This window comes from Lathamus discolor, chromosome 20, assembly GCF_037157495.1.
Source record: "Lathamus discolor isolate bLatDis1 chromosome 20, bLatDis1.hap1, whole genome shotgun sequence".
Classification (NCBI taxonomy): domain Eukaryota; kingdom Metazoa; phylum Chordata; class Aves; order Psittaciformes; family Psittacidae; genus Lathamus; species Lathamus discolor.
In genome coordinates, this window is record NC_088903.1 from 5,170,009 (window position 1) to 5,180,201 (window position 10,193).

A 10,193-nucleotide genomic window follows, 5' to 3' on the forward strand; every position below is an offset into this window, starting at 1 on the left:
GGTGTGAATAGGCTCCAGGAGCAGAGTTAATAGCAGCCAGCAAAGTGGAGTTGAAAGTAAGGAAATCTTCCTGGTATTATTATTATTATTATTTAATAGAAAGTCTTCTTCTGAGATCAAAAGGGCCTCACATTGTGAGAACAAATGCTTTAGGGAAAGGAGAAACATTTCACACCAAGGGGTAAGGAACAGATGGCCCTGGCCAGAGCACCAGGGGTGCTCCTGGGGTCCCTGCTCTGGGGCTCTCCCTGCCCCTTCCCCTCCCCTCCTCCTGCAGAGGAACAGCAGCTCCAACATGCCGCTGCCACGAGTAATTTACACAGTTACGTTTCTTTAACTGGGAATTGCCCCTTCCTTTGGGATATTAAAAGAATAAATCTCCATTAAGACGTGGCTTTGTGTGCGAGCATACAGGGAGACTTGGCTAATTTTCCTGCTCATGAAAAATGCAATACCAGGACCTATGGACAGACACACATGGAGATATCCCCATCCCTGGAAGCGTTTAAGGCCACGCTGGACAGGACTTGGAGCAACCTGGTCTAGTGCAAGGTGTCCTTGCCCATGGCAGGGGGTTGGAAGTAGCTTTAAGATCCCTTCCAACCCAAACCATTCTGGGATTCTAAGATTCTATGTGGGAATATGCTAGATCATAAATAATGGTGCTGTTATGTCTCATTTTTATAAAACAAAGAGGTGTGTGTAGGCCTCATATTTGCGATGAAGTCCAACTAAAGCAACCGGGCTGAGTCTCATGGGGGGACTTTGCGTGCAGGTCTGCAAATGCTCCTCTGTGCCTCCTCCTGTGTAATCCGTGCAGCGTGCCCCGGTTCATGTCTCCTACGGACACCTCGGTACCTGTGTGGGTACTGAAGCACCGGTGCCCCGCTCCCATCTGCCTCCCGGGTGTTGGGGTGCGCACTGGAGCCCTCCCCGCTCCCCCAGCGAAGGACCCCCAGCCGCGGGTGTCCCGGGGGGACCTTCCGCTGGCTCCTGCTTCCCAGCCGTGGGCTGCGGGCTCCTGAGACAAAAGGGACAGTGAGAACCTGGGAGGGAGAGAGGGAATGGGGGGGAATGAGCTGCGTGCGGTGATCGCGGGGCAGGGAGGGGGCAGGGGAAGGGCTGAGGGGAGCCCGGGGGGGGTTACATATGTAAGGGCGAATCCGCACCGGCTCTGCGGACTCTTCCGGAGAGTCCCTTTGAGTTTCAAATGGGAGCCGGGAGCCTTTGTTGTGCCCGACACACTGACACGTCCGTACCCCCCTTTCTTTGCCGGCCTTTCTCTCTCCTCCGGCCCCCCCCCCCCCGCCTCACCGGGCCCTGGGCAGCGCCGCGGAGAGACCCGCGAGCACGGCGCCGTGTGTCCATGGGACAGCTCGAACCCCATGGGCTCACCAAAGCCAAACCGACCAGGTTAACCCGAGCCGACTCGCACCCAACAGGTTACGGAGTCAGTCTGGCTGCTGGTGCTTTTTATTCCCTCTCCTGCTATTTTTGCAAACCGCTAATGAAACAAAATCCCTTTTTTCACCTTTTCACCCCTTTCTTTTTCGTTTTCCTTGTCTCTGAGCGAATTGGACACTTCAAAGTCGCTCTTTGGCACAGGAGCAATGTGAGGATGGGGATGGACCGCAGGGGCGAAGCGGGGTTGCCCAGGTCCCCCTGCCCTGGCCGGGCTGCTGCCGCAGCAGGTTCCTCGCTCACTCCTTGCCCCACTCACAGCCCATAGCAAAGGTTTGCAAATCTGACCAAGCCAAGACAATGGCTTCTGCCGGCAGCTCCTCTGTTTGCTTGTTTGGAAATCCCAGAGGCGTTTCGAGGTAAAAAGGTCAGAGCTAAACCCGGGCGCCGGCCCCGCTCGGCTCTGCCCGCCCGCGGGCTCCGTCCCTCCGCACCCTGCCCTCGGGTGGGCTTTGCACTGTTGGAAAGGGCCGCGTTTTCCTCCGGTCCCTTCTGGGCCGCTCGCTTCGAATGAGCTCGGGCCCGATCCTGACCATCCCTGGCGGGGGGAGCGGGGTGAGGAGTGTGGAGGGCCCGCGGCAAGAGGGATCGGTTTGTTCGGGAGCTTTGCCAGCAGCAAGAGACCTTTCCCTTCCTCCTCCTCCTCCCTCCGAGCCCGGGCTCCCCCCGCCCCGTGTCTTGCAGGTCCCTGGATAGGAGAGGTCTCCATTTCGCTTCAAGTGGAGGGGACTGGCATGCGGGAAAAGTAAACTTTATTAGGCTGAGGTAGTTCCATTTCGAGATACAGAGCGCGGGGAAGGGAGTGGAAGGGAAACGGGAGATTCCGATTAAGAAACCGCTGTTTTTTCTCGATGACGTTTGGGTTTTTTCCCTTTAAGGCAATCTTTAACAAAAGTTGCCGTGTTTTTCAGTTCTTCTTACCCTAAAATTTCTCGTGGGTAAGGGAAACAATTCAACAATGTTTTTATCGGACTCCGATAAGCCTAAAGAGATGGGGGCACATGGAGCCGCGCTCCTCGCTCCAAGGCTTCGGGCTATCGAGACGTACAATAAATAGCAGCCAGTGCGGGGAGCCGAGCCCCTCGGCCCCCCCAGCCTTGTCGCTTACACCTCCTGCGACAGCGACCGTTGCCCAGAGCACCCCGAGGCCAGCCTGCGCCTCGTCCCACTCCCCTGATGGCACAACCCAAGTCAGTGCCAGTCGCAAAGCGTGTACAAAAACCCTGTAAAGCAGAAATAGTGCAAAACGGCAGCAGGGGAATTGCGGGGTTTGAGCGGTGCGGGGGTCTGTGCAGAGGCCAGCGGCATCCTGGGCTCCTCAGATCTCGTTCCGACATATACATACAGGAAATGAAAAGGAAAGAAAGAAAACAAATGCCCAAAACCTTTTTACAAGTAGGAAAACCGTATCAAAAGCGGGGTTCTTGCAGGCGAAAGTCGTTGTGCACGTTTTTAAAAACGGGAGAAAACTGAATTCGTTTTAAAGTTTGTGTAGTTGAAAGTGCAGTTCCTATAGGGAAAGGGAAAGGAAGAAGAGGAACATCCCTGAGACAAACGCCTCTTGCTGGGGTGTACGAGGACCCGGCTGCTCCTTCGGGGGCCGGTGGTTTTACAGGGGTCTATAAATTAAGGGAGAGAAACTCGAGTGGGAGAATGGGGCCTGCCCGACGCATGTGTGCGGCCGGGCCGCGCCGAGCGTGGAAGCCTGCGGGAGCTGCGGGGAGAGCTGCCCTTCAGGAGGACACGGAGCCGGGGGAGGCCTCGGGGGAGGTGCAGGTGGACTGGTCCGAGGCTTCACCCGCCTCCTTCGCAGACCTGGGGGCAGCGGCCGGGGCAAGACCTTCCTTTTCCCTCTTCTTCTGCTTCATCCGCCTGTTCTGGAACCAGATCTTGACCTGAGTTTCGTTGAGCTCCAGGGTGGCTGCGATCTCCACCCTCCGTGCCCGGGTGAGGTACTTGTTGAAGTGAAACTCCTTCTCCAGCTCCGTTAGCTGCTTGGTGGTGAAGTTGGTGCGGATGGTGTTGGGCTGGCCCAGGAGTCCGTACTCCGCCGCTTTAGCTGTGGACGAGTAAAGAGGAGCAGGGCAGGAGCAGCCAGGGCGATCCCTGAGCATCCTCCCGGTCCCTCGGCGGGCACCCCTGGCCTCCGACCCGACAGGACAGACTCGGGCTCCGTAGAGCTGTCCCCTTCCCTTGGAGCCATTCCCTTCAGTTCCCTGCACATTGCCGTGACACCTGAACGTGCGTGGGGTGAAGTGGGAGGGCAAGGATCATGATGTGGGGAGGAGGAGGAGGAAAGGATGTGGTTTAAGGAAGACCGGGGAGACGGAAGTTGAACAATAGGGGAAATGGAAGCCACGGCTGTGGAAAGAAGCAGGAAGCCTGGAGAGTTTCCTACTCCGAGCTGGGCTTAAACAGTATTAGGCCTGCGGGAGACTTAGCTCAGGGACCCTCCCTTCAGATGTGTCTGGGCAATCTCTATCTGGCTTTACACAGCGCCAAACTGGTGTTAAACCAAAACCCACCACCGAACCCCAAAGCAAATTATCCCCTGGACAACAAGCCCAGCTCCCTGGGCCCACACCCGAGGAAGCCCACCCCTCCCCGGACAAGCTGAAACCTGCCACCCCCCTCGCCCGCTTCTGTGTTCCCCAAACTCACCTGTCTTGGGTGGGTTCCTCTTCACCCTCATCCAGTCGAAGGTCTGTGTGGCGCTGGCGTTGGGGCATGGCTCGGGGGGACACGCAGGGTCTTTGTCCTCATTTAAAGCAGGCGAGAGGTTGCTGTAAACGGCGGGCAAGTAGCCGGGTTGCTCCTGCCCGTAAAGGTGCTGCTGCTGGTACGGCCCGGGGGCCGGCACAACCCCGCAGTAGCTTTCTGCGAGGGAGCTGAGGCTGGGTCCCGCGTTGGCGCAGTACCCGGCCGCCTGGAAGTAGACACCCTCGGCGTCCTGCTGCCCGGGGAAGAGCTGGTGGTGCCCGTAGCTGGGGCCGCAATGCTGGGCCGAGAACCCGGCCGGGGCAGCTCCTGCCACGGGGCCGGAGCGCCCGGAGGAGGGAGGGCGGCAGCCGGGGCTGGGCTGGGGGAGGTGGGCAGCGGCGGCCGCGCTCCCTCCCGTGCCAAAGCGCCCGTCCCCGCTGAAAGTGTCCCTGCCGGGGCTACCTGAGCAAGGGGGGAAGGATGGGGAGCTTTGCTCCAAGTGGTGGTAGGCGCCCGTCCCACGGTTACAAATTGCATACTCTAAGAAGGAGTTCATCCTAGTATTGTCCATCTGCCACTGATGGAGGAGGGTCAGCCTGTTTTGGGGGGGATTCCGCCTGCCCTACAACCTTTAGATAGTATGTCAAAGCTGTAAAACTTCCTTCCATGCAGCGCTGGCCCTCGGAGCCCGCAGCCCGCGGCGGGGCAGGGGGGCCGGCCCCGGGGGGCGGCCCAGCCCAATGAGAGAGGGGCTCCTGAAGTTTGTCACGGCTCTGAGCTCATCCATCAAGGCCCTGACATTTGCATGACAAAGGGGTTTCAATCAAACCCTGCCCATCAATCTGATAACAACACGAATACGTCAAAATCTTTCCTCAAAGACTTTAAAGGAGAGGAGGGAAGTGGGGTGCGGGGAGGTAGAGGGGAAGAGGGGCTGGGGGAAGAACTAGAATCATCCACGACTGTTTTAAGTGCTAAAAAGGCCCCCAAGTTGTGTGATAAACCAGTTTCAGCAGAACGTCCCCTGGCCCCAACTTAAAAAGGTTTTCCTCAACCCTAGGTCCATGTCAAGAAAAAAAGGACAGAGGGAAAAGAGGTGGGGAGGGCCGGCTGCTCTGCCCCCAGCCCGGAAGGATGCTTTCTTCTTCATTTCCAAACTTTCCCCTAGGAAGTGGCTTAGACACGTTTGGCGTTTTCTGGGCTGAGTCGTGCAATAAAAGCTCCTAAGGAAAATAACGCTTCATGGGTTTGAGTTTTGCCAGCCCGGCTTTGTGTCTAGGGCCAGTGTGGGTAAAAGCGATGTAATTAAATCAATATTCTAATGAGGGGATGAAATAAAGTTAGCAAGACAGAATGTCTTTTGTCGGAGATATAGCATGCCCAGCTTTACAATTAGAGGAATAGAACTGAAAATGCTCCATGTGTCTATCTGATATCTTCCTCTTCAACCCTTCTCCCGTGCACCTACACACTTTATACTGAAAACAAACGGCATCTTAAGGGCTATACCCAACTCTGGACCATTAAAATCTGCTTTTCCATGGCAAACCTGGTTGATGTTTCCCCAAATTTGCTCCCAGAGAGAAGCTTTCCCCTGACAGGGTCCAGTTGATGAGTAGGTGGAAAGACACTGACTTCGGGCCGGCCACTCAACTGCTCAGAGAATGGAAACATAGGTAGGCAACATTTATTTACTTGTTAGCAGAAGGGAGACAAGAGCACCCAACAATATGACGCCCACAGTCATTTGTTACTTGTCAGGATATTTACTGGTTACAGAGCCTCGAAGAAGAACCAGGAGGGCTCTTTTTCTTCTCTCCCCCAGGCCAAAAGTTCACTTCGGGCAGCACAAACACGTCCTGGAGCTGGTAGATTTGGCTGATGCAACACGTTGGGTAACATTTGTTAAGAAACTACAATCCAGGCAGCCGTAGCATCACCCTCCCTCCCTCAGCCTCCCCCCCTCCGTGAGCTGTGGCCAATTGCAATCCTCGTCCTTCAATAAAAAGAGTAACGAGAAAACTATTTCCAGAGCTGCGTGAGGATTTATTCATCTCTTCCTCTCCTCTGCATCTTTGCTGATGCTGAGATGTGCAAGAGGGAAATTTTGGGGTGTAACAGATGTTAGCCAACCGAAAGCGAATATCAAGATTCAAAGTGACTCTTATGTCTTTGCCTTTACAAGAGAAATCTGCTTCTAATTTGATTCCAAAAGTGCTTTCTGTATAATCTTGCACTCTCGTTTAAATGAATGTATTCCGTTTAAGCGATGCTTCTAATAGATTATTTATGGGCGTAAAATTAAAGAAAGGGGTAGATGTTTAATCCATCCTTGGATCAATTGTTTCGTGTTGTCTGTTCATTTTCCACCGTGATCTCCCTCCACTGCTGCATTAAAGGGATGGTTCATGTCGTTAAAATACAGCTGTACCCTGGGAGGGAACTCGCTGCTGTGGAGTTCTGGAGGGGAAAGTTCTACTGTACATCTACTTTCAGCGAAGGGAACCGAAGTTTAGAGCCGAGGCAGCTCTGAGGTGAAAGCACGGAGTTTTCTCTGGTAGATGGAACGCTCGGATAAGGCGGGATCATGATTTTAGCCACGAAAAGCAGCGAACCGCGGGCCTGGGGGATGCGGATCAGGGGGCCGGGCTTCAGGAATGGGGATGGAGCCGAGCAGGGAACGAGCTCTGGTCACTTTGGCAAAGGCTCTTTCCTCCCGCTGAGGAAGTACCTGTGGGATCACGAAGCATGGGGTGCGGAGCCGTGTTCTCAAGCGAAGGGGCCGCTGCCTCTCCCCCGTCTCTCTTACCTGCCTCGGGAGCACCACACAGGGCAGATCTCGGGGTGCGCCGGGACGGAAGATGCTGGGTCCCCCCACGAGGCTGCCAGGCTGACGGCCGCGGGCAGGGCTGCGGCGCAAGCTGAGCCCCCAAAGTGCTGTGTTATTCCCCACAAATGCGACTGCCCGGTATTTTCGAAACCCGCAGCACCAACGTGCGTGCAGTCGCGGTGGGAAGCCCTTTTCCAAATTCCCTTCTCTCCCCCTTGCCCTGGATCCGAAAGGAAATCACCGCTGTTACTGTGATTGGGTTTAATTCCCCTTGTGCAGGAGGTGGAGGACCCCTTTTCGGTACAGACCCTCCTAACACGCAGGAGAAAAGAATCTCAGATTATCGTTAACAACCAGGCGCCGGAGGAGCCGCATTCTTTCATTACTACATTGATTTCTTTAAAACCTCGTTTTTGGCGAGTGGAGAGAGGGAAGGTGGGCAAAGAATAGGCGCAGATGGAGATTCCCAAATTATCTGTCCTATATCCCCCAAATACTCCCTTTGTTTTCATCATATTTATTACTCGATTTTCACTTATGTCTTGAGGGAGACAGCGGTTATTCCTATCCCCTAAACCACGGGTGGCCCCTTTTGGTGATGCTGTGTGGGAACACTCCTTAAGGAAATCTTTATCTGAGGCAGACCGGGAAGTTTTCTGTTGTAGGCGACACAGAAGGAATGAGGCATTTCCAAAGGCTCCAGGGTGCTCAGAGCCTTCAGACGTTTCGTTTTGGAGTTAAATATAACCCTCTGCAGGGAAAGTTTGTGTCGTGCGTTAAGAAGTGTCACTTCTGGCTCCTGGTGGGTTGATTTATAGGAAGCGCTGCTGGCGCTGGGGGTGCGTGGTTGGCTGCGGGCATCGTTAGCACCAAAAAGGACTTGTCCCTTGGAATTGTCAGAGAAATTTATAGCCCCGGCATGTGTCTTGGTTAGATCATAGCTTGCTAAGCTATATTTGGGGCTAAAAACTGAAGAGGGAAAAGCAAACAGAACATGGAAAAATGCTCCAGAGTTTGGGAGTCCAAAGAGAAGCAGAAGGAGAGCCTTTTAATGAGTTACAAGCAAGGGGCTATCTCCTAGCTATATAATAAATAGGGGACAATTAAGATAAGATAGAAAAGTTCTTTCTGCTTCTCCCGGGCAAATAAAATTCCTTCTCTGACGGCTCTGGGGATCTGGTATCGAGTGTTTCTATGCGGTCCCCGGGGCAGAAGTGTGTCTGCAAGCCGGGGCGCCTCGCTGTTGAGATTCCTTTAAGCCTTTCTGCTGGGTGGGAATGGATAGGACAGCTCTGGACCTGGCTTCTCACCCCAGGCCAGCCCCGCTGCCGGCTCCTTGAGAGCTCAGCTCAGCGTCCTCGAGGGAGCCGAGCCCGGGTGGTGCAGGGCCGGGGTCTGGCCGACCCAGGGGATTCCACAGCCTCCTGGTTTCCTTCAGCTCCAGCACCCAGCAGGCTCGGCCTGGGCCAGCTCCACCTAAACCTGCCCTTTAACAAGAGCATGAGTTTATTAACGCCATCATCAATGATGCTAACAGTAGGTCAGCGTTGTTCATCTTAACCAGCTTAGTCTGAACAGTATCCCTCCTTGATGAGGGCTAGATTCACCTGCCCGAAGTCCAGCGCTTCTTAAGTCCAGCAAACCTGGGATGGATGCGGGAGGTGCCAGGCCGGCGAGCAGAAGGTCCCCTTCTCCCTGAGGACGGGGAAAGGATGTTAGAGCTCAGCTGGGAAAGCGGTCCCAGGGGGGATATTCCCGGAAAGCCGGAGCTTGGCACTGGCAGCTCGTGAGGGAGGTCGGGAGATTCCCGGGAGAATTTCACTCTTCCCACCTCACCCATCCTCTTCACCGGTTTCCACCCTTCCCGGACGGGTTTAACCTCCTCAGGGTTTCAAGCAGCTCTTTAGCAAACACATCCCCAGACTAGATCAGCACAAGATAAATATTACTTTTAGCATCCCTACAACCAGTGCGAGCGCCTTCATTTGCATACTCCGAGGTTAATAATCGTGAGGCAATTGCAGTGTTTTGACAACGATCAAGGGCTGAATCCGCTTAATATGCTTAATATATGCCCTCCAGTTGCACAGAACAGAAGGGCAGGGTTGCAAATATGCATTCCCCATTTGTTTGACATTTTGAAGAAGGTAAAGAATGGCTGAACTAATGGCGAAATCTTACAGTCATTCAATAATTTAAATTTTATTGAATATTCCCCTTCTTTCCTCCGACATTTCAGTCGTGTTAATTAGGACAAATCCGAAGGGCCCTGCTGTTAGCGAGGATAATAACTGGCGAGCTTCCATTTATTAAGTCACTTTCCGTGGGTGTAGAATTGATCTGCGGCTCTGACTGGCATGCTTCCTAGACCTGCAAGCAACTTTGGGAAGTCATTACGAGCTGCAGAAGGGCCCTCGTTAGAGATTTGTATTGATAAGGTGTCAGGGTTCATGGTGGGGAGAGGGTTGGAAAACCCTTCCCCGTCCCGGTCCCTCCCCAGGACCGGGGACCCGCAGAGGCCGGGGTCCCTCCCCTCCGCCTCGCCCTTCCCCTCCGCCCTTCCCCGTGGAAAAGGGCGTGTGGGCTCGTGGAAATCCGCCGCAAGATCCGTTTGCGAGGAGAGCTATCCCTGCACACGTAGTTTGAAGTTGATTCAGGAGCTGCCTGCCCTGGGGAGTGCTGGTGGGGGGTGCGGAGCCGGGATCACTGCAAGCCCCCAGGCCCCGATCGTGCCACTCCTGACTCCGCTCCTGCCGTCCCCAACAAACCCACATTCAGGATTGCAAGGAGGGGGGGAAGGCGAGAAGGGAAATACGTAAAGCACTGGAACAAATGGCGCTTTGATAGACAGCGTCTGGCAGTGCCAACGCTGCCGCTGAGTGCGTTCCAGAAGCTGGAGATATTAAATAAACTTAAAGATAATGAATAGCCTTCTGTGGGGCTGTGCCTGGGCTTTGCACCCCCACACACACCCCCGCCCAGCTCGGGACTGCCTGGAGAGGGACGGTGACTGAGGGCAGCACCAAGGCTGGGGACACGACACCACGGGGACACCCCCGGGCCGGGGGCAGCTTGTCTGCAGGCAGCGCTGGGCGCTGCCTCTTCTTTATAGGAAGGTGTTAAGTAACGTTCAGTCGCATATTTGAACCTCCATCTACTTCGATTTTCAATATAAACCCTTCCCGGAGTGAGCCCGTAGCGG

General features: G+C 54.7%; 1 protein-coding gene across 1 annotated transcript; it reads right to left on the reverse strand.

Moving 5' to 3' along the window:
• Positions 1 to 3,115: 3,115 nt before the first annotated feature.
• On the reverse strand, positions 3,116 to 4,732 carry HOXB1 (homeobox B1). The gene is made up of 2 exons (XM_065699166.1): positions 4,123 to 4,732; positions 3,116 to 3,520 (listed from the first exon to the last, which is right to left on the reverse strand). The coding sequence occupies exons 1-2, from the start codon at positions 4,730 to 4,732 to the stop codon at positions 3,195 to 3,197; spliced, it is 936 nt and encodes a 311-aa protein (XP_065555238.1). The 3' UTR covers positions 3,116 to 3,194.
• Between the last annotated feature and the right edge of the window lie 5,461 nt (positions 4,733 to 10,193).

Bases quoted from the DNA above. Each gene is read 5' to 3' on its own strand.
- HOXB1 (XM_065699166.1), bottom strand. From the start codon at position 4,732: ATGGACAATACTAGGATGAACTCCTTCTTAGAGTATGCAATTTGTAAC. The intron at 3,521-4,122 runs GTGAGTTTGGGG...ACTCGTCCACAG, and splicing joins GAGGAACCCACCCAAGACAG to CTAAAGCGGCGGAGTACGGA.